Genomic DNA, 24,780 nt, shown 5'->3' with positions numbered 1-24,780 from the left:
GCCTTTGTGATTTATGTGGGTTTGGTATCTGGTCAAATGACTTTGTGGTCTGATGAAACTCCAGCACAGAGGAAACAGCTGTGCCAAACCTCCAAGAAAGCCTCTCAGTGATCAGCTGGAGGAGGGATTGCCCTGAGAAAGAGCCTTCAAAATGCAGAAGGCATGGGATAGGTGTGCTGGGGAGCTGATGGCTTGATAGGTTTTACCTGAGATCTCTGGGGATCCTGACAAAGGCGCGGACTTGCAGAGGGAGATAGGAAAAGTTCTCATGTAGTTTCATCCCATCCCAATTCTATTATTTAACATGAGAGCCCAGATACTCTCCAGTTTCTCTCTCCACTGAAAGTAGAAGAAACTACCCCGAGGATTATTCTCATATTGCTCCAAATCACATGAGATTATACTCATCCATAAAGAACCAAACATTTACTAAAGAATGATGCATGGCCTCACTTGGAAACCCTGCCCTTGCTTCCTAAACTAAAGAACTACCTCTCCTGTGGTTTTCTTTTCTTCCTTTGCCGACTCCTTCTTCCAAATGCTCAGCTGAGCTTCTTGCAAAATAAAAATGTGGGGCTTGGAGCCCAAACATACCTCAACACCATGAACAGCATGGTACCAAATCAATGCTGGTGTTGCTTAGACGTAATGACTGACTAGACAGCACAAGAACACAGATGCACCAGGAGAAGGACAAAAGTAACTCAAACTAGATCAAGAGAAAACTTTGATAAAGCACAGCTCACTTGTTTGTAGGCTAAGATCAAATGAGGGAAGAAGGGCATGGCAGAAGGAAGCCAAGAAGGCAGACTTTCTGTGCTGAGATACACAGCACAGCTTCATGGTCTCTGTGATGTCAGGGTATCCACACATGCAAAGCCAAACCCTCTAATTACCAGCCTGTAAAGAGCAACCATCCTGGGTCACAGAATATTACACACAGTGAACCTTTCATGTCCCCAGCAGTGACTACAATTGGACATTGAGAGAAGAGCAAGACCCTGCTGAGCACAAAAGAAAAATCCCATGACGGTGATGCCTTTCATCATGTGGTTATATAGAACCACAGACTGTATGTTCAATGCAAATAAATGTTAATAAATTGCAGAGGGAGGTTTTTTCCAAATAAAGGCATGTGCTCATGGTTTCTTAGTTCTATCCCAAGGTTACAAAAGAGAAACAAAATGTAAACCTTCCTTCTTAGACACTTACAAATTGGTATTAAAAGATGCATTGTAAAAAGGAAACTAATTAGAAGCCTTACAGTAATTATGCATTACTAAAAGGCCAGTTGTACATATCCCATTGATTTCCTTTGTGACAGCTGCTACATTTCATTAAACTGAATTTTACTTGTTCATTCTCCCCCTCTAGAAACGTCTGGTGAGAATACCTGGCTATGTGGCACACAGTTTAAACCAAGGAGGTTTGAATCTGTATATACCCAGTGATACCATATCTATTTATTTTTCTCTCACCATACCAACATCCAAGACACCACTCTTCGACAGAAACAGATTTTGCAATATAAAATCTCTCTATAGCTGGGACTCAACACTGAAAATCACTAGGAGATGTTAAAGGTACTTGGCTCATTTCCAAAATTGCCCCCAGACTGCAATGTTCTATGGTGCGTAAGTACAGCACCCTAACCTCAGAAAACCAGCAGCTCTCCTAGAGTTAGAATCTCTTTAAACCCTTATTGTTCATTTTGGCCTCTTGCTGAGCAGATGATGGAAGATCAAAAATCTCAACAAACCTACAGCTGGAGAAAAGAATGCTTTATGGCAAGTGAATACTAGCAGGTCTTACAGGGAATATTGGTTGAATCCTTGAGTTATTTTCAAATATGCAGTTTGTTCTTCCTTACAAAGGAGGATCTCCTTAGGAAGAGACTGAATACACAGTGCACTTTATTTAGCATGAAACTTACATTAAGGACCTACCTCACATAGCAGCTTTGGGAGAATGAGGACAGTGGCACAGGGCAATAAGGTACCACTTTTGCAATGGCATCTCTAATTAAAACATCTGAATTTTATAACCTCCAAAGCCCTGGCTCATACTGCTAACACTTCCTTGATCTCACAGGAATATCTCATGCAGTGCACTTTCAAATATAAGGAGCTACAGCCACGAGGCTTTGCATAGCTAGCTTAAAATCATGGCTGGAGCATTGAATCAAGCAGTGCTTTGGTACCCCTGTGCCAAAGGTGTTTGCCAGCACAGACTCATCCACAGAGATTTGCTCACCCTTCCTAAGAACAGCAGTGCTCAACCTGCAGAGTGCAAGCAGACACAGCCTCAGGCTGTGCTTGTGGCCTGAGCTCTCCCCACACTGCTCCCAAACAAATGCCTTTTCTTTATTTGGAAACACAAACATCTAACTAGCCCACTTTTTATTAAAAGCTGGAGGTCTTATGGCAAATCAGCAGAGAAAAAAAAAAAAGCACAAAACCCCTTTCAGGTCCAAACTTCACAGTGCAAATGAAAAGCCCATCAGAGAGCAGATGCACTGAAATTTTGATATAGTACAATGATCCAATGTCATGCTCTTTTTTCCCCTGGAAAGCAGTGGTACCTGGATAGAGCTTACTTGCATCCTTGCTCAAGAATGCCTGGTTTTGCTCTGTATTCATATTAAACACCTAGTGCTAAAACAAACCCGTTCCTCAAGCTATCAATATTTGCAAGCCTCCAAACTAATTGAGTTAAAGGCACAATCAATGCCATTGATGACAAGTTCTGCTGGAAGTTGTTTGATTCTTGCCTCTGGCCAGAAAAAGCACCAGTACAAGAGAAACTCCCATTAACTCTGAATGTACCTGGTACAGTAGGAAGAGAGGACCATTATAAAAGTATGGATGTGAGAACACAAATACTTCTGGAAAGGTTATTGCACTGAAGGAGACCAGCTCAGGAAATGACATGTCTTTTTAGAACAGCACCTCAATCCCACTACACAGGGGTCATCAATCAAATTACTACAGTCATCTGCTGTGTGGGGCCTCAGCACAAAAAGAGATGCACATGTCATTTCTTCAGCTTCCTAAACAAGGCAAATGTCATTTGGCTACATGATGGCATTAAATTCTACTTCATGGCTGAAAAGTGCCTTCAAATCTGTCTGACAAGGCACTTCACTCTTGGATGATTTTTTTTCCCCTTGCCATTTATTCTTTTAATTCAAAATCAAAATCTGTCTCTGGTCAAAGCATCAGAGAGCACAATGGAGACAATTTCTTACAGGAAAGCCCAGCCACTGTCTATTTTTTTTTTTAAAAAGCAACACGGTCATCACAAAACTGTTGTACCATTCAATGGAATGGAAAAACATATATAGACTGAAAGGAACTCAGCCACAGTGAGTGCTTGAAAATAAATAAATCATTTGAATATCTACTGCTAATGTTTGCTTCTGCCTTCAAAAGTAAGCCAGAAGCACCAGCCTACGTCTGGTACCAGAGTGCTGACTGGCAAAGACCGGATCAGTTTTGGTGAACTGAGACAAAGCCTACAACTCATGGCACAGGCAAGAAGAGAACTTCCCATGACCATGCACAGGAATTTCTAAAATTGCTCCACAGATCGAGAGCCAAGGCTCCCAAGAGAGAGCTTGCAACCATCTCTCTTCAACTATACAGCCAATGTTTATGCTGTGGCTACAGGAACTGTACTGACTCAGAAATGGCCTGAATTCCAGCAGTGCTGAGAACTCACTGTAGTGAGAAGAAAGGCACTGACCTTTATTAAAATTAGGCCATCTACAAAATGCTTAACTATGGAATTAATGGTCTTTTACTAGGTATGCAAGGTTTGCAATCTTGGCCTTGAACTACCAATAATCTCCTAATGGGAGCATGCAAAAAATAATAGGCAATATGAGAAACAGAACAAGGTTACAAATTACAGGTTATGGTTTTGCTTTACTTACTATACGAGGAAGAATATTTTAAGGTCAGAAGGCATCCGTAGGACTGAAATAAAAGGAATTGATTGGGAAGAAGGAAATAACATACGATCTATTTCATCTAATGAGATCTTCCCTGCAGAATAAGCTGAGAGCTGCATTTATGAATCATCTGTATTTGCTGCCCTACTGTTTGGGATTTGGAACCATACAAGCAACTGCTACAGTAATTACACTGGGGAAGTGAGCAAGGCTGTAGCAAGAAAGGAAAATGGGCCACACATCAGAAATGCCTCTTTGATGGAATATCCACAGCCTTCAAGGAAACTCCTGGGGAGTCTGTGAGACTCATCCTTTACTCCAGCAGTTCAAATCAAAGGGACATCTCCTGCTGCCCCCATGGCAATTTATATCCAGACTTTTTACCAGTGACACCAGATACCAGGACTGACTCACACTTGAGCAGAGAGTAAGCACAGAACAACACAGAAACCACTAGTTTTTTCTCAGTTTTGCCACATGAGAACCTAACCATAGGCGTTGATGAGTTGTAGGTAGATGAACATAGGGTCACCTTCCTTTTTTAACATTTATGTGAAGAATTTTGGAGTCTGGTCACAAACCCAAGGCTGCTGCTTTGATCCTCCTCTCCCCTAACAACGGGCTCACCACAGCAGAAACATGCAGGGTGAGGATTTCTAGTTTCACTCTTGCTGACACAAATCAAGTGCAGGTTTCTCAAGCTGTGAAGTATATTAAGTTCACAGAGTTTTAACAAAGGGCTACCAAACCACAGAACCTCACTGCAAGTCACACTTCTTTCAGATGTCCTTTTAATTATATTAAATGAAAGTTTTAGGCACTTTGATGCTCATGGGCAAACATCTCGATCTCTTGAAAAAGCAGCTGAAAGTACTCCCTGTAGCTATAGTTAATACACAGCATTGTATGCTCACTGCTAGCCAATTTATTCCAGCCACTTTAACAACGATACCTCGCCTGACAGGCTGTGCAGAATAGCATCAGGAGTCAAGCAATGCACAAATAATCAGAGAACTCTCAGAGTTGTTTGACACACATTGCAGAGCTCTTTGTCATACAGCCAATTAAGTCACCAAACAAGGAACTTGAAAACCTTCATTAATTTGCCTCTTTTTTGTATAAATGGAGGTTAGAGTCTTTTTTGTCACAGGGGCAACAAGAACACAAGCAAACACGGCATAATTCAATTTGTGCTCCCTCTCAGAGCTGCAAGTTTCTTTCGTTTAGTCTTCATGGAAGTTGGGACCAATCATGCAAGCAAGAGAGAAGTAGGACAAACAGAATTAATCCACTTTAAATAGTACTGGCTAAGTCCCAGATGCACCTTTTATCTGATGAGAACTACTAGGTTAGCAAAGGAAAAAAAAAGTCTGCTCAGGTCTAAACTTAATGCCTTGAATCCTCTAAGGAAAGCGTTTCATTTTTTGCTTAGTGCAGCAATTCAAACAGCCTATGTTTCAAACAAGTGTTCAGAAAACTTCCAGGAGAATCAGACGGACAACTCTGCAACCACTTGCCACTGCCTACGACCAGCAGCCTGCCATCATCTCACCACTCTTCATGCGTGGCTCTGATGACACCTGCACCCAGAAGCTCTTTTAATTACCAAGTAGTAGGTGGCACCTCCATAATCTTTGCCAGGGCAAAGCTGATTTACAGGGCAAGCTGATTTACAGGGCAGCTCAGAGGATGCAGGAACCAAGAGCAGCAAACTCCCTTAGATGAGGAAGATGCTGCAAAAGCGACCCTCTGCTGCCTCCTTCCACCCTTTCCCCAAAGCCATTCACACTATCTGTTGTATTGACCAGCCTCCAGCTTTGAAACCACTCATGCTGACTTTATAAAACAAACTGAAAGAATGGGAACTCTATGAATTTTTTGTCTTCCAAGATCCTCATCCCAATGCAGCATGCAATTTCACATGGGAAGAGGTGTCTGGTTTGGCACTGCAGGGAAATTCATTGGCCTCCTGATGCCCCAGAGCTGCAGCCCACAAATCCAAGTGAAGCAAGTAGCTGAGCTCAGACTTTGCAGTCAGATGCATATACATGATAAAAAGACTGCAAGCACTGATGTGGTATGAACTTTTAATAAAATCTGTGTTTCCAGCTACTAAATCAGCAAAATTCTCCATGTTTAAGTGTTCTGTTTTAATACAGCCTCACTTATTGCATTATGTGAATACTTAGACTTTTTCTTTCCTTTATCACCCCACCTCTGTTCCTAGAGGACAGGAGAATTGCATCCATGGCCTTTTAAGCTGGGGAGCTGAGACACATCGAGCACATGACACCTGCTAAGGAGCATGGAAGAAATCTGTGACACCAAACTCAGTTTCCCAATCCCCAAAGGGCAAGTGATTTGTGTTTTCTACAACTCCAGTCTTTCAGTTTAAGGACAACAACTTCTGGAAAATGAACAAACATAAATTCTGAAAAAATTAAAGAAAATCCATACCAGCTTACATCATAGACCAGCCACCAAACCAAGCTATGCTAATCAAATGCGTCACCCACTGTGACTCATTCTCCCACATGATGACTTTTCCATCCCTTTCCCAAAACAGAGTGCAAGAACTCCAGAAAGGTAGGCAGGAGATGTAGATCTCTGCTCTCCAGAGGGCCACCCTCTTTGCTAATGGAGCACCTTGCTGAGGCCACTCTGCCACCTTTATATACACCTTGGACAGCTCAGTCTCAGCTGACCATTAATTAGTATCACAAATTAAAAACCACTTAGCAGTTTCATATCATCATGACTGAGAAATCTTCTGGCAACTGTCCAGTCATTATACTAATATGTATTCATCATGCCACCTGCCGGGGTGGTTCTTGCTGGATTTTTGAGACAAATAAAGATAATTTATCACATTTGAAACCAAAGAAGCAGCATTTGTAACCTCTACCTTGAGTAAATAAAATCCCTGAGCTTTAAACTCAACAAATACTGTGAAAGTGAACAAATTAAATCCATGTTTGTTTTAAAGGTACCCAAAGAGATGAGGTGATAATCTGATAATGCATTCCCAGTTTTATGTTTGAATAATTTGCAAAATTTCTCCATCCACTTTGTATATTTATTTTTAGCAATTTATTTTGGGCTTAAGAGGACTTTATATACCAATTGCTACAGGAGTTCTGTTATGGCTACTGAAATTGGTTTGCCCAAAGAAAACAGTAAGACTGATTTTAGCAATTATTATCTTCTCAGGTCACCCTCCTCCTTCCAAAAAAAATCTTTCCTCAATAGCACTTTTGATATTCACAACTCCTGGACATCTCTCGCATAAATTTCATACTGCACCTTCCTTTGTCTAGGGAGCACAGAACTGAAGGTATACTTCCAGCCCTCTGAGCCAAAGTCAGCCAGGGATGCTCTTCACAATAACGGGATCAGCATGAGGAGATCATGTCAGCAAAGCTGAACGCTCTGTTTCTCTGCCATCAATGCCACATGTCCTGGTGACCTCCCATGTTCCACTGGCTTTACAAACCCCAGGGTGTCACCACTTCAGATGTGTTGAAAAATCTCTGCTAAATTCCCTCTGGCCAGCCCAGACATTTCACTTCCTGGTAAAGGATGAGTAGCCTCTAACAGGACTGTCTACAGTCATGTCTAGCTGCTATTACACACAACCTCTCCCTCACTAGATTTTTTGATGACTTTAGCCACACAATTTTCCAAATGGAAGCATACTGTATGAAAATATGTCGAGATACATTACTTTACCTCCATATAGTGGGAAAGGTTCAATTAGGTCATCTAATACATTCTTCAAGCCCTCTTTTACAGGGCTGTCCTCTTCAATATATGTACCAGATTTGTCCATATCCATACTTAACAGCTCAAGCAATGAGCTTTCATGAGTTTTCATCTACTGAAGAAGCAGGTGCATGATTAATATTTAAACACGCAAGCAACCTTTCCAAGTGAAAGGAAAGGAGTCCTTGAAATTAAGGGTAAGCTGAAGTTTTTGCAGAGTATTCAGGCTTTATTCTACCAAGGCCAAGCTTTCTGCAGGGTATATTAAACTCACCAATAGCTACAGTTTGAAAAAAGACACTAGACCAGGAGCGTGCATGGACTCTGTGGAGAATGCCTGTACAGCCAGTGGAAAAGACAGCTATGGATCAGGCAGCACCCAATGTCCCCAAAGGACTGTGCAGCCAGAGCCAAAGCAGGTTCACCACCTTTTCAGTGGTAGCAGTAACAAGGTAGCTAGCTTGGGAGTGAGCACCACACTGCAAACGTTCCTAAATTCCTTCAAATGCCTGCTAGTTGCTTTCTCTGGGACCCCAGACAAGGGATGGGTAACTCCATAACTTGTCTTTATCCATTAATGTATTTGGAAGGAAAAGGTGACTTTCTCTCATGACATTTTCCAAAGGGAAGAAAGCCTATCAGCACAGAGGAGTAGTGTTTTATTTCTAATGCCCTAGAAATCCAGACCATCTGATCCCATTTGCTAAATGAAATATGTGCTCACAAAATAAAGTCAGTACCAACTGTAGGAAGTGGAATTTTGCAGGAAAATGCAGGTACAGACAGCCCCCTCCAGAAACATAGAGTTCATTTATATATGTTACATATATACATATAAATAATGATCAACCACCCATAAGAACAGTATCAACATTCACAAGCACAAGACAGAGATTAGAAGGCAAAACATTCACATTTCTTAAAGCAGCATTAACTCACCTACAGTATACAAACAGGTTTATATTAAAAAAAACCACTGGAGCAAATGCTATAAGGCAAGGTGACAGGATTAATAAGATAACCATGCTGGGGCTTGACTTTGCTCACATCAAACACAATGTAAGCCTATGAAAGTCAGGCCAGACCTGAGTGAACTTCATGGGATGTTATGTTCATTACCCTATGCATTGTTTACAGCACTCTCCTCCTTTTGACATCTCTCTGTGAGATACTCTACATGTCATTACAACCCTACCTCCTCCCTCATGCTGAGTGTTGCCATTTTGAATTGTTTTTAAATTTAAAAGTGTAAAAGGGGAAGAAGGAAAACTAAGGAAATGCAGGTGACAGCAAACATGAATAGCATGCTGTAAGCAAAATCCAGTTGGTCTGGAGACAGCTCTGTGAGCAGCAGTTTTGCATTCTTTACTTGCACATCTCCATACTGTCCTGCTCATTCAGATGGCTGGATGAATCTTGTCAGATTTCTCATGTTTTTACCACTTTCTGGTTCAGGGATTTTGTCCCAAATTTTTGTCAAGTTTGAGAGAAATTGGGCAGGTCAGTGAGGTAAAAAAAATGATATTATTATCCTGTAACCTTAACCTTAGAACTTGCTGCCATACAGGTGGTAATAATCAGATTATTCACAGAGACAAGACCCACTTCACAGTCATTCAGTCAAACAACTGGACATATGTACTAAAAACACAAGAAATACCTGGACATAGGCCCTGCAAGATCGCTCCCTTTTCTGAAGCTGAGTCCATAAAGAGAGCAGATTAAAGACGGAATAGAAAAAACAAGTTAGTGACAGAACAAGGGAAAAAAATGAAGAAAATGCCTGTGAAAAACCCCTCATTTCTCTCTTAAACAGCTCCTGAAAAACCAAGCAAACTAAAGGAGTGAGCATGGGTTAGGCAGCAGTGGAAAACTGGAAGTACTGGCTCCAGAAATGCGGGTTAGTCCTTTTTCAGTGAAGTGAAGCACAGACTGACAACTTTGCAAGAGCAGCTGTTAAATGGTACAAGACACTGAGGTCTAATAGAGATACTCGAGAGATGATGTTTTCCTTACAGCTTGGAGATCACACATGACATTTCCATGTCAAACACGGCTGAAAAGGATGAGGGTGATGGTTATTTGCATAAGAGGAGCGTGGGCTCTGCAGTCAGACAGTGCTGATGCCACTTAGTGAAATAGAACCAAGCTTCAGATGAGCAGGACCAATCCCAGGGAGCAAGACTTGTGCAGGACTGCATCTTGACACAGCCTGGACCTGTATGGAGCCATCCTGACAGACCTGGGGCTTGGCAGGCAGTCTGCAGCAATGAGCTGGAATTGGGGAGCTCTGCATCTCTGCAACAAAAGCTCACAAAACCAGGCCGCTCAGAGCCACTGGCTTGGCTGGGTTTGTTTTTGCTGATGTGCCTGGTTGGAAATTGCGTATCAACAAAGATTCAGGGCAAGTTGTGCTCTCAACCCACAGCAGTGCAATCCCATTAGTACAGCTGAGAGCCAAATTTGTCCTCGAGAGTTTTGAGGCTCTGAAATAAGCAAAATACACCCAGGTATCATGCAATGCCTAATTTCAATTTCTGATTCATCAATTTGTAACAGTAGAAATCTTCCTCTGGGTAAATCTGGCCAGTACGAAGACTTCACAGAAACAAATGGAGATCAAAGAAAGCCTTGCTGAAAATTACAGAGTTATCCACTTGGGGGTCTTCCCAGTCTGAAATGGAACAATTATCACCTTAATTAAGCCTGATCCAGTGGAAAGCATAAAGCTTTTAGTGACAGAAAAGTGGTTCCTGAAAGATGATGGCTTTTAAAAATTCTGATTATGCCAGTTTATTTCAATTCATTGTTCATCAGCTTGTAAAAAAAAAACCCACCAGTACAAAACAGCACAGGTGATTACTTTTGGATCCCTAGCACATTTCCTTTAATGATTAAAAGAATATTTAATGGCTAGTGCTTACTTTATTTCTCCTTTCTGACTAAACAGCACTAAACAAAACTCTTTGCAAATTACTTTTTTCCTTTTTTTTTCTTAAATACTCTTGATCAGTGAAGGGGAAAATGGAGCAGTAACTCTGCTGCCTTTTGTTTGCCCAATACTACTTCCAAGTTGAATTCATGCATTCTTAAATGAACATAGAGCAGTTGCTCTTCTAAAGAATTAAGTGGGGAATGAGAGCAAGTAAATTACTGAGCCTGTCATTTGGATCACTGACTCGCATCGCTGTTTTGCAGGACTTCACGTGGTCCAGAATTTTAATGTGGAATGCAATTGATTTGTATGAGTTGCTTGTGCAAAGCTGATGGCAGGGGGAAGAAACCTGCAGTGGGGACCCCAGGAGTGACAGATAAGCCCAGGAGCTCTGCCTTGTCCAGTCTTCTCCTCCCCTCAGTAACTCATTCCTGCCCCCATGACACAACCCCACTTCATGTCATTGAAACAAATATCGTATGGAGAAGTAAAACCAAAGATGAAAAATATGTGCTTGCAAAGCTGAATTGATAGAGTTGGGTATGGCTGCGACACATCCAGAAGAGCAAGCAGACTACAACCATGAAACCCGTTAGTAGGTGACATTAATTGCTGCCTTTACCTAATATTGTCAGACATCACCATCATTTCAACAAAGAACCATGGTATGATTATAACAAATAATGTTATAATGATGTAACAGTTAATACACTTATTACCTACATTGTTATAAAATGGCTGGAAGCAGCACTAATTAAAAGCATCAGGAAAATCCAATTCTCAGCACATGCAAAGCACATGAGATGCAGGAGTTCAGCTCCCATGCGACTGAAATCTCAAACAATCCCAAAGCCCTTTGCATTTAAAACAGCGTCAGTCTACAGTAACAACTTACAAGAAAAAAGACCGTGTTACTTCTCTGAAAAGCACTTCTCTTCATAAAACACCAGAGAAATTTCAGGTTTAGCTGGGATCACTTAGTCCCCATATAGTCTTGAGACCAAGTTCTGTTCATGCTTACATGAATGCCAGAACTGTCAGAGCCTGATATGCAGCTGAGAACAAAATCCTGTGTCTTATTTTAACTGGGTGGACAATATAACCATGTGCTCATAGCCACCAGGGCCCAGCTGCTCTTTGTCCTGACAACCAGGCCCACACAGCTCACCGTCAGAATCCCAGGTAAGTACCATCCCGTGTGTTTACATGAGATTCAGTGAAGAGGGCTTTTCACTAAGGAACCCTTCAGCTTTAAACGCATTCTTACAGCCCACAGCTCATACCTTCTCCCACTCCTAGCACCTTTAGTGCAATGCAGCAATTCCTGTTACTTCTGGAAATGACAAAAGGACTACTCATTCTTCCCAAACCGCGGGCACAGGAGCCACAGTGCTGCCGGGCTCAGGGAAAGGCTCTCCGGACACGGCGCGCCGCCCTCACCTTGTTCAAGCTGCGTGCAGCGCTGTCCTTGCCGCCGGGGGTCAGGTTGCGGAGCTGCACGTCCAGCAGGTTGACGAGCTGCACCATGGCCGACACGGAGTAGGCGATGTCGCCGGCGTACAGGTGGTTCCTGGTGTGCTCCGCCAGCTCCCGCGCGATGTTGGCTGCCATCTCCCCTGACCGCATCTGCCGGCACAATGCACACGGAAAGGTTGGCTGCCAGTGAGATGCCACTCCGGCGCCTTCCAACCCCACCAAGTCAACTCCCCTCCAGAAGAAGAAAAGGAGGAGGAAGGAGGAATAGAAGCATTTCCCAATAAGTCAACTACAACAAGAGTCTTCGTGGTTTGATCATGAATCGTTTTCTGTTATGGTTTTTCCAGACAACCATGGTGGCCTCAATGATTTTTCTTCTCACTGGGCACTGTTTTCCATGGGATTTCCATGCTAAGGACAGTTTTAATTAACTTGTCCCACTGGTTTACTGTGCCACTTGAAAAAAAACCAAACATGTAAATAGCCTCTCCTATCAAGAGAAAGCAGTTTCTGATTCCAGAAGTTTATGTGATAGTGAAGAGATTATTTTTGTTAAAGCTTCTTCACAGGAGAGTTCCTTGTAAAAGGAGTAAAAATAAATTACATAACTCAGAAAAAAAAAAAGAGCAAAAAGTCAACAATTTCCATCTTATTGATTTAATAATCAGGTGCTAATTTATCACTTAGTATCACTCGTCACACAGCCGCTGATGATGAGGCCAGTGACTCTCAGCACATGTAAAACCATCCTCACTCCTGAGCAAAAGGCTCAGACAGAGGCCACGGGAAGGGAAAAGCCAGCAGGTTGGTTGGCTGAATCTTATACTAAAAGACTTGTATCATCTAACTGAGTCACAAAACTCACAAATAACCTGCAGGGAAATTCACTGTGCAATTATTTAGGAAACTCTCACTTTTTCCCTGTGGCTTTTCCCCTTTCTTGCTCTCTCTCTCTGGTACTCCTTTCCTGTTCTGTGCCATGGGGATTTGGGACAGGGTAGCTGGCCCCATCTCCTTTTCATGAGCAGCCCACTACAAAAATATCACTGCAGGTTGCTGGTCATTTATTCATTATCTACCAGTCTGTGATCTGGAATGCAAATCCATGTGGAATATGCCTGGGACAAGGAGAAATTACACAGGCTGACACATAAATGAAGTTCCCACTTCTCTGTCAGGCTCAATGGCAAATTCTGCTGTGTTCTTCATATGAATTTTCAATTGTCTTATCTACCAAAGCTAGAAATCAGATACTGCTCTTGTTCCCTCACTTTCTGGTGCTTATTATAAAAGCAAGATTCTAGGGAAAGATTATAGGCTGAGCTTCTACCTCTCTGTAAATCAATTAGCCGAGTTATAAATGAATAACTTACTTCCATCAATTTGACAGCAAAAGCCAATCTGATTTAATGAAATCTAACTCAAGATGTTCATATGCTCGTCCTCAGAGAATTAACGCATATGATGATACAGAGAAGATAAATAAAGGAGATAATGTGTTGTTCTTCCCATTAGAGCAATGATAAGATATATTCAAAAATTATTTCTTTCTTGTTACACAGAAGACTAATGCCATAGAAACCAGATCCTGTTCTTACAGCTGCCTGCTCTCCTAAGCAGCTGAAGGAAGCCATGCATCAGCACAGAGGCTGAATTTTGACCTTTGCTGTTGGCTCTCAGAACTTGAAACAATGGCTTTATATCATTAAATCCCTTTACATAAAGAAATCAATTTCAACATTTTCCTGCAGCTCATTGCTGGAGCTTAGCATGTATCATGACACATTGTGTTTGTGTAAGCTCTGCAGAAAACTGCAGGAATTCAATGTATTTTTTTTACAGATACATCAGAGAATAACCAAAAAACCCAGTATTTGATGCTCACATTTTCCCTTGGACCACACACCTATGCAAACTGGCAGACTCAGAGAAAATTGTTCAGCTGCTACAAAGGCAAACACAAGAGTTTTCTTTCCCTGCAGGCTGCTGCTGTTCCTATCTGTCTTCAAAAGTGATGCAGGCTGGTCACTAATTAACTGTTTTCCTTTTCTCTTGGACTGACCCTAAAAACTGCAAATCTGAGGAACTATACTGTGGCCAAATAAACAATAAACAAGACATAAAATAGGCAGCAATGGAAGAAATACCCAAGAAAAAGGCAGACTAAAGCTCAGACTCTGTGAACTCCTGGGACATAGAAGTATTTATCCAAAGTTATCTCACACACCCAGGTTTCCTGAAAACACAGATGGGCCATTCTTCTGGGAAAATGTTTTTTGGCTGGCAGGTAATGAAGCTACATCCTAGCACTGACAATTCCACACCTACACATGGTCACACAGAATGTGCAGCTATAAGTCACTACAGCAGTGCTGAGACACTCTTTCTACTCTGGCTGTGTGACACATCAGTGCTGATTTCCCCAATTCTTTTGAGCTTTTTCCACTGAATCAGAAGTGTCTCCTATGTGGTGCTGTCAAACCCAACTTCTCTTGTGAGTCCCAAATACTGGCTGAACATTCCAGGGCTAAGATAAGTATCTGGTCTCTTATAAGAACAGGACTGAACCCATTTTTTTTTTTGTTAATTCTACATAATGTTCAGCAAAGCTTACTGTTACCCAAGAGGATGCATTGCTAACTTACTTCCTTTCTATAAATTACTTCTCCACTTCTTTCTCTTCATTACCATCACATGAAAGATGAGCTCTTTATGTTGTTTCTTCCAAAATATGTAATACTCTTGAACCCAAACACTGACATAGTTACATAGGAGTACAGGAACAGCCCCTGGAGGTTCTCCATGGCTCAAGCAGATATTGAGAGGCAAGTAAGAAGTAGGGGAAAAATGTGTAATTAGCTGACCTTCCTACTGGGAGACTTGAGAACAATAAAGGAAATTAAAAATAATATATCTCTCCCTGATATGAGACTAGTTTTTAACATTTTCTACCTTGATTATGAAAATACTAAATTTAAAAATTCAATACGATTCTAGGATAAAAGAAAATATTCTGTTCAAACCAAATTTGAAACCAAATTTTTGGTTTCTGTGGCTTTTTGGCCTACTTTTTTTACCTTTCACAAACTGATGAAAAGCAGTCTCAGAATGCTAATTTGATGGAGTGAAAACATGTTTCTGGCCAACAATGCCAACACACAAAACACAGTTTTACAGGTCTGCCAAAAAATTGCTCCCCTCTTCCATTTGGGAAGACAGGATTCAGGTCAGATTTACAAATGATCACTGGCACCTGAAATCCCTCTGTGTAACACTCTGCTACCATTTTCCAAGTTTGTGCCACTATCCTGCACCTTCTTATGAGTGAAAATATTGTGAAATAATAGTTTTTGGAGAGGACATATTCTCCTGCCTGTTTCGTATATGCCAACAAACAGAAACAGGGAGCTTTGTCTGGAAAGATGAAGAAAGACCCTCCTGCAGCAGTGCTTGCTGTTTCAGCCCTACCCTTCTCAGAAGAAAACCAACTGCAGAAGAGGAAAGTAAAACAAAAATGAGAGAAATTGTAAAAAAAAAAAAAAGGAAAAAAAAGAAAAAAAAAGTATTTAGGGAGGAAAATTCAGAAGAAATAAGAAATATGCTGAGAAGGGAGCAAATGAACTAAACCACTAGTAGTCATAAAGGCAAAAGTATTTTCCTGCAGCCTTCTGAAGAGGAAAAGTGATATAAAAAATAAAAAGATGGCATGAAAGACTGAACTAGGATTTTTAAAAACAGCAATGTACAGATGGACTGGTCAGCTGGAAAGACCATGAAGTTGATGCTGTTTATGGAGGAACAAACATCTGACAGGTTTCACCAGGCACCATTAGCTGCCAGCAGTCAGGTAGCCAGGCTGTAAGAGGGGCTGTGGGCTAACTTCTGGCACTGCAAAGCCTTCATGGCATTCTTCCCTCCCTGACAGCAATTTGAATATACATGTGTACATTCACAGAAAAGAGTCAGAGAATATCTACCATCCTTTCTTTCTTTTTAATCGCTTAGGTTGGAAACAACCTCTAAGATTACCAAGTTCAACCTATGATCAACCACCAGAATTTCAGCTAGACCATTGCACTGAGCACTACATCCAGCCTTTCCTTAAACACCTCCAGACGTAGTGACTCCACCACCTCCCTGGATAGCCCAATCCAGTGCCCAATCAGCCTCCTGATACAAAAATCTAAACAGCCCCTGGCACAGCTTGTGTCCTCTTGTCCTTTGCCAGCTGCCTAGTAGAAGAGACAATGCTCTCCATTAGAGTACAGCAGACCTAGAGAACACTGAAAAAAGTGGCTTTGAAATTATGGTATTCAACCAACTTAAACTGCATTTAATGACCCTTTAATAAGACACCCTCTGTGGCATCTGCTCCATCCAATTCATGATGGTGCTCTGAAAACAGACTGCCAAAAGCAACTTGGATGAAGGATTTCATCATGCTGCCAATCAGGACTGCAACTGCACCCTCAGTTGTGGGGATGCCCTCCACAAAACCTCCCTCTCCCTGTAACACACACCCAATCAGCTCTACATGATCTCAGGAAGGTGCAATGAATCCTAAGGTTCACCTGCTCTTTGGGACTACATGATCTAGGCTACTCAGGAGGGCACGGGTAGCACATGCTTTAGATTTACAGTTTGAGGCTTTTTGTGCACTTGTAAAGGGTACAAATTTTTCTGTTCCACTACAAAAGAGGCCTCCTCTCTTGCAAAGGCTTGAAGCTGAGCACAGCAGTGCCAGGCAGCACCCAGAGCTGAAAGCTGCAGCAAGGAAGAGGTGTCTTCAGGCAAGTCACACACTGCACTAAGGATGGCACTGATGAAAGCAAACAGGCTGAGACTGAACAAGTGACCTCATGATCAGGATGATGCAATGTATCCAAGCTGACCTTTTTGCTTCCTCTTACTGCTTGACTCTAGAAATAACCCAGGTAGCAGTGCATAATTCAATCTCACTGGCAAGTTTATTCTCCCACTCCGTTACGAGGGCATGGTAGGCACCAACAATAAAGTTAAAGTAAATGTCAGGAGGCCAATGAATTGCTGAGGAGAACATTTGTTCTGATCTTCCATCAAGCACAATAACTCTAATGGAAGCTAGGAAACGGCTGTAAAACCTAATACCATGATGCAAGCAGGCAAACACCCAATCTGCAGTCTGAGCACAGCAGGAGAAAGAGAAGAAGTAAGTAATCATTCTTACTTCACTACACAGATATGAAAGCAAGCACAGCATTTCCCTACCATCCTTTCTGGCTTGGCTGAAATCCCTCCAGGAGACCCATCACTGTTCTTCCTGAGCAGTTTGGATCCAGCAGATGACAGATTTTTGGGAGACAAAGCAGATTAGGAATGAAGACATGCTGAGCAGGTATGAGCCCTGGCTGACAAAGAAGTATTTTTACCCATTTTGTCAGCTGTGCTGCAGATGCATTTGGGCTGAGTGACCAGGAGAGCTGGGGATGCAGGAGAGCTGAGCTGCAGGGTGTAACCAGCCCTGTCCTCCCAGCACAGCTGGCTCACTGCTCCCTCTAGCTGTCCCCACAGCAGCAAGAAGAGAAGCTGGCTTGACTTAGAGGAGGAAGGCTCCTTTTTCTTCTTCAGAGAGATGCTGGAGCAAATCTGCAAGCTTTGGGAAGCATCCCATCCACAGCAGGGATGTTAGAAACCAGTCCTTGATTTATGGATGAATCAGTCTCCATCTTTCAGTGCAATGATGATTTTCAAGCCTCTTAATTAGGCAGGGAAACCAAATGTCTATTGGTTATTTCATAAGTAATTTAAAAGTGAATTTAATGTAAGGATCCTACCGAATCTTAAAGGCAGCACATACACATGTGCCAAAAGATGAGCTGGTGGGAGTAAGACTGACCTGGCTGAACAAAGAACTTTGGCTGGAATAAGAAAAAAGAGTTTATGGCCTCTGGTAAAAGGGCAGGTAACTAAGGAGGACAACAAGCATGTTGTGAGGTTACATGGGGAGAAAATTAGCAGGGCTAAAGCTCAACTAGAACTTTACCTGTCTGCTGCCATGAAAGACAATAAAAAATGTTTCTCTAAATATACTTACACCAAAAGGAGAGCTACTGAGAACCTCCATTGTATATAGGGGAAATATAGTGACAAAGAATGAGGAAACAGTGGAGGTGGTAGTTAATGCCTTCTTTGGCTCAGTCTTTACCAGAAAGACCAGCCATCCTCAGGGTACCGAGCATCCTGAGCTGGAAGACAGGGATGAAGAGTAGAAGAAAACCCCCACAATCCAGAAAAAAAATGGTCAGTGACCTGATACACCATTTACACATCCATAGGTCTGTGGGGATGGACGAGATACACCAAAGGTACTGAGGCAACCAGCAGAAGAGTTTAATGAGCAACTTCCAATCTTTTTTCAGCAGGCCTAGCTAACTAGGGGTGTCCAAGTGGACTTGAAGTTGAAAATGTGATATAATATCATGGAGCAGATAATTTCAAGTGCCTTCACGTGGCATGTGCAGGATCTGGACAGGCTGGATCATTGGGCCAAGACCAATGGTATGAGGTTGAATAACGCCAAGTGCAGGTCCTTGCCCTTGGGTCACAACAACCCCATGTACCACTACAGGCTGGGGAAGGGTAACTGGAAAGCTGTCCAGCATAAAATGTGAGCCACCTGTGCCAAGGTGGCCAACAAGGCCAATGGCATCCTGGCATGGGTCAGCAATAGTGTGGCCAGCAGGGTCAGGGCAGTGATTGTCCCTCTGTACTTGGCACTGGTGAGGCCACACCTTGAGTGCTGTGTCCTGTTCTGGGCCCCTCACTACAAGAAGGACATTGAGGGGCTGGAACATGTCTAGAGAAGGGCAACAGAACCAGGGAAGGGTGTGGAGCACAAGACTTTTGAGGACCTGCTCAGGCAGCTGAGGGTGTTTAGCCTTCAGAAAAGGAGGTTTGGGGGGACCCCATCCCTCTTTACACCTGCTTAAAAGGAGTTGTAGCAAGGTGGGTGTCAGTCTCTTTTCTTGGTAAGAAATGGTAGTACAAGAAGAAACCACCTGAGGTTGCACCAAGGTGGGTGTCAGTCTCTTTTCTTGGTAAGAAATGATAGGATAAGAAGAAAACATCTGGCGCTGCACCAGGGAAGGTTTATATTGGGTATTAGGAAAAGTTTCTTCACAGAGCGGGGTCAGGCATTGGAATAGACTGCCCAGGGAAGTGGTTGAGTCACTATTCCTGGAGGGATTTAAAAGACATGTAGACATGGTACTTAGGGACATGGATTAGTGGTGGATGTGGCAGTGCTGGGTGAATGGTTGGATCCAATGAACTTAGAGGTCTTTTTCAATACAAATGTTTCAATGATTGCAAACCCAACACAAATCCCTAGGCAAGCCTTGCAAAGCTTTCCCCTCAAAAGTCACTCCTGAAAAGACTTGATAGCTTGTAACAGCTGTCATTGAGGTTGGGTCACATATCTCAAGATCCCAATGAATTCCCACTCAGGCAAAAAGCTTAGATCCAGGGTTGTGTCACAGATTCCCCAACGCTGAACATAACAAAATTCCTTCAGAAAAAAAAAAAAAAAAATTAAATCTAGTCCCAGTTGTAACCTGCTGGGCATTTCTGAAAACTTGCCTGTTCAATTTTAGCCTGCTTTGAAAGCACATAACAAATTAAATGGGGCTCATTTGTTACGCAAATGATAGCTAGGGTTTCAAATAAAATAAGCCTAACCTTGATGGAGATTTCATCAGTGCAGGCTATTATTTCCCTCTGCTAATGGCTAATGGCCTAGTCATCTTCACCGAGCAGCAAGAGGTCTCCCAGCTGCCTGGGTGAATTATGGCTGGAGTAAGTAATATTAACCCCTACAGGGTAAGTACATAGGTCATAAAACAAGAGCTGCACACAGCTGCTAATGCCAGCAAAGGCAGCCTGTATTCATCAGCTCGCTGGGTGTTTGGCAGGAGAGGGACAGAAGGACCACGGGCTTTGTAGTGGCTGTGCCGTATCACAGCAGCCCCACATCAACTGATGTTTTCCTTTGTGGAGGGAAGGGTATAAGCACAGATGAGGCGAGGTAGGGATGAGCAGTGCTAGCATTTCACAGATTATTAGGTCTCAGTTTAGATGGGGGGCAGAAAGGAGAATGTCCAAGTCTTGTGTGTGGTGGGGTGACCCCATCCTGCTGCCCAGTGAGCAGAAGCTCTTTGGGAGTTCTGTGTCACTATTGTGCAGCAGCACAGCTCACTCGCAACACCAAGACCTGCTCACTCTAGCTAAAGGAGTGAATAAATCCCCACAAATTGCTATAATAAAGATTCAGCCCACAGACTCCATGGCATAAACACACATCTGGTCTCTGTTTGTAATGAAATCAGCTGAAAGCACCATTGTGCATTAATAACAAAAATACTCAACATATTGCTACCAAATAAGCTCTGCTTGTCTTGAACTTCTATTGTCACATGTTAATGCACTTTTAACACTGATAAATGATGAAGTGCTAGAAAACATTCATCAAGGGACTTAGGAGTCAAAAGATAAGCATTACTGCAGCATTGTTTTCTATTCCACCAGTTCTTTTATAATTTGGGCGGAAGTTAAAAACAGAAAGTCAGAGGCACAAACCAAACATCTCACATTGAGCCTGCCTCCCTTTGGTAAAGATTTCTTAAATATGGGGTTTATCCTGTGCTTGCATGACATAAAAATTCCTTGAGGATGCATGAAAGGGTGTTTCCTTTTTCAACAACTCAGTACTTTCCATATGTCCACCCACCTCCTCCTCCCTCTTCTTCCTTTTCTTGCCACAAACAAGAAATGTCATTCACTCTAAGTTTAATTCCACTCTCCAGTCCCTCTCTTTTGCCTTCCTTGACCCTCTTTGCCTTAATTTCTATAAGATACTTGCTTTCTCCTTGCAATTCCTGGCTACTATGCACAGCTCATGCCTTACGTGTGACTGTTGATCCTTTTGGGCTCCTTGTGGGAGAAAACAGGGAGCTGAGTAAGGTCACTGGTGCAGACTTAGAGTGGTCAACACATGGGAAGAGTTTTACCTTTTGAGTGATGTGGTTGATCCAGGGTGAAGAGCAGTTGCTAAGATCAGGTCCTTGGGGTTCCCAGATACCATCAGGCGCCAGACACCGGAAAGTTGCAACACCTGCAATAGGAAAGCTGCTGTGTTCAGTGTGACTGGCTGCATTTTCACCCTAGCACCCCATGTCAAAGGCTTCTAGGAGCCTATTTGTGCTCAGGTCTTGAGTAGGACACTTCTGAGTCATCTCAGTGCCCTAGTCTCCCATCAACTTGGTCCTTTAAGGGCCCTAAGACATAAAAGACCTGTGATGTTATTTCCAATTTGGCAAACAGCAATTACAGACAGACGACTTGCAGGAAAGCTGCCAGGTACTGAGAAATCAGAAGTAGATCTCAAATACTGAGCCAGCACCTTGAGTGCTCTGCCCTACCACTGGTGATTTGGGATCAGACCCTGTGCCTCATCTTCCTCGCTGCTTTATGAAGATTTTATGGCTCTGAATCATCATTACAAGATTTGGGTGGAAACACACAAAAGTTTGAAAATACAAATGCCAGATAAAATGCTGAAGTTTACTGTCAGCCCCCATCTGTCAAGACGGACTTTAGAGAAGAGTTTTGTTTGGAAAGAGCTGCCCAATCCCTGCTGGAAAAGAGAGCAAGATGCCTAAGACCCTTTCAGATACAGAGAAATGCATCACGGGTAATATATCACAGCTCTTAACAAGTTTCATGAATCACTGGAATCAGAGATGGGAAAAGCTTTTGGCTATCCCCTATCCATAAGTTGGGCTATTATCTTTGCCTTAGTTATTTTCATCCAGTCCTTAGGAAAGGACTCTCTGCACCCAGCCTTCATTTTCCTTTTTCATCTTCTTTTCCTTTTTACAGCTTTGGTTCAGAATATCCTTTCCCCTCTCTGGGAATCACATCATACTTTTTGCATTAATTTTACCAGGTAGGGCTGGGAAAGACAGCAAAAATGTTCTTAACCTATTCTCACCCCTGATGACTTTCCATGCTCCTCATACTTTAATATGCATTTTATCAGTCTGTCCTCACCAAATCCCAGAGTGAGTCAGTTCTCATATACACAGGTGTGAATGGCTCTCCAGGAGTGGAGAATTAACGCAGAGTCTCTCTTCTGCTAGTCAGATCCCTTCAGCCCTCATTTTTGGGCAATTTCCTCCACTTTTAACATTTCTTCTTTGAAAGCGAGCTTTTGGGGCTGGACACCAAGACTAGCATGAAAAATAACTATTTATAGAAAACTGCATTTGTTAAAACACAGCAAGCTGAACCATATGCCAAAACCCATTTGTAACGCGATTATGTTTCAAATTGAACAGAAAATTTCCAAAAGCAACATTTTTCAAGAAAACAATTGCGGGAAGAGCAGAAGAAAAGGAGCAAAATCCAATAAGCAATAAACCATTTTGAAAGATTTGGCTTTGTCCCCTACACCCTCCCCACTTTCCCAGCTGATCACAGTGGATGCTGGCTACAGTTTAAAAAATCACTCACACTGGTTCAGGAGCTTCAAAGTACAAGTTTTGTTGATTTCCTTCCCTGTCACCTCTCTTAGCAAAACAAGAAAAGAATTAGCCACCACCACACCAATCAGTGAGCCCAGAGTTTGCTTTTGCCAAAGACAGGCAAAAACAGGTAAGGCGCATCGTACACAACTTGTGGAGGCAGAGGCTATTCCAGCACATCAAGTACAGGTTTTTTAGTACTGGGTGCGCACTGCCAAGGTGTCATAGGAAGTGAAGACAGCCTGCTGTGTCCCCCCAGCCCCTGACTCACCTATGGAGCCCAAGGGACAGGGCTGCTTTGCCACCTGGCCCTGCCGGGTGCGGGACCACATGATGTCGCGGGCTTCCATGGGGTCGCAGCTCTCGGCGCCGGCGGGCGGCAGCTGGGAGGAGGCGGGTGGCAGGTGCGTGGTCATTTCGTCGGGGACATCAGCCATGGGGGACGGCGTGCTGGTGCTCCTGTTCCTCCTGCCCGAGGCCGACGTGGTGGTGCTGCGGCCGGTGGTGCTGGTGGCTGCCCGCGGCGTGGTGCTGGCCGTGGTGCTCCCCGGGCCCAGAGCTCCCGATGTGGATACGCCTGAAACAAAGGCAGAGCTTTTAGAAAGAGGAAGGGAACAGGACTCGAGCCTAGGTCCTGAGGATGTCCCCTCTGATGACTCCAGTGCCCTGCAGGGTGCAACTGGAGCTACGATTAAGCAAGGCTTCCAGAGAGAAGCTGGAGCAAACCGTGAGAGAAGCACACAGGGGGGTAATGACCACTGGAGCACAACTGATTTTCCAAAAGCACTAGCACCTGATGGAAATAAAGCAGCACTTTATGCCCTCACCATTTTTCTTCGTGGCATTTTAATGTAAAAATCTGATTTTCCATCTTTTAGGGAACATCTAGCACAGAAGTGCTTTTAATTGTTAAGTGTTGCTGAAGACCCAGCTCGTTTGGACAAAAAAGCATTTTCTGTGGTGTAATAAAAAAAGCCCAGAACAACCAAACCACAAATCCATTCCCAAAATCAAAAGTGCAGAGAGGGATGAACACAAGGCTGCACTCTGGAGCAAGCCATCAATTTTCTCTGAAGTTTGTGCTTTGCTGCTCCATCCCAAGAGCAATGCCTGGCCCCTTGATCTGCAGGCAAAACACAAGTAAAAAGTGCACATCAGCCCAGTCAGATCCTCAAGACTTTAATGCTCAGTGGGCTAATTCATTGAAAACCTGCAACGAGCATTCAAGCAGCAAGAGGTGGGGAACATGCTTTAGAAGTGCATTAACCCACTGTACATCCTGCAATAGCTGCACCAAGTACTGAGTGTGTGGAGAATATTGAGGGATGCCCTCCTCACAATTACCTCATTTAACCTCCTATTTAGACCAAGGTGCTTGCACAGACTGGAGCCTCACAGAGATTTGTCTATGGTTTACCTGAAGTATCAGGTGGGGAAACTGAAGCAAGCTGCCCCCAGCTGCTCCCCCATCACCCCTGTCATGCCATGTCACACACAGCTCATGGAAAAAGCTTGCTTCTCCCATCTCATTCACCTCCCTCAAAGCACCCTCCAGCCTCTCTCAGCATAAGACTTTTACTCTAGTTAAATGCCAGATATTCACAACTGCCCCCTCAATCCCTGCCTGAGAAAACGCTGGGGCTGACTGTGAAATGCAGGTAAGGAAGAAATATGAATAGGCTTGTCTGATCCATTCTCACTTTAATTCCCATGCCTTAACACCTCACTACCATCCCACCTCTTCCAGCATCTAAAAAGCCTTCAGTCACTATTGCTCCATGTTTAGCAACAGGAAATGGAGTTTCTACACTAACTCACCTGAGCACCAGGACACTGATCTGAAAACAGGTCTCCAACACTCAGTGATCAGATTTTCCAGCCTTCTCCTGCCACCTCCCTCTCAAGAACCCTAAGTTTATATGAACTCTGAAAAATACAATGTGAAAACATGCAGACCCTGACAGATTTCTTCCAGTTTCTGCTCAAAGCTGCACTAGGTCACCAAGCAATGATTTCCCCCTCATGTTACAGGGAGGACTAAAATTTGTAGAGTACTGCAGCAAACATTACATTTTTACTGCAGCAGGACTTGCCAC

At 43.0% G+C, this 24,780-nt stretch overlaps 1 protein-coding gene across 19 annotated transcripts in view; it reads right to left on the bottom strand.

Moving 5' to 3' along the window:
• ADGRL3 (adhesion G protein-coupled receptor L3) overlaps positions 1–24,780 on the bottom strand; it is a 489,413-nt gene that overhangs the window by 80,784 nt on the left and 383,849 nt on the right. For all 19 annotated transcript variants that reach the window (XM_033059584.1, XM_033059589.1, XM_033059570.1 and 16 more), the window contains 4 exons: positions 22,956–23,261; positions 21,170–21,273; positions 12,090–12,275; positions 9,375–9,413 (listed from right to left, as the gene is read on the bottom strand). In XM_033059584.1, coding sequence (XP_032915475.1) covers positions 9,375–9,413; positions 12,090–12,275; positions 21,170–21,273; positions 22,956–23,261 — 635 coding nt within the window. The remainder of the gene's footprint in view (positions 1–9,374; positions 9,414–12,089; positions 12,276–21,169; positions 21,274–22,955; positions 23,262–24,780) is intronic.

Source organism: Catharus ustulatus, chromosome 5 (assembly GCF_009819885.2).
Source record: "Catharus ustulatus isolate bCatUst1 chromosome 5, bCatUst1.pri.v2, whole genome shotgun sequence".
Lineage (NCBI taxonomy): Eukaryota > Metazoa > Chordata > Aves > Passeriformes > Turdidae > Catharus > Catharus ustulatus.
This window is presented reverse-complemented; position numbering and strand designations above follow the sequence as displayed.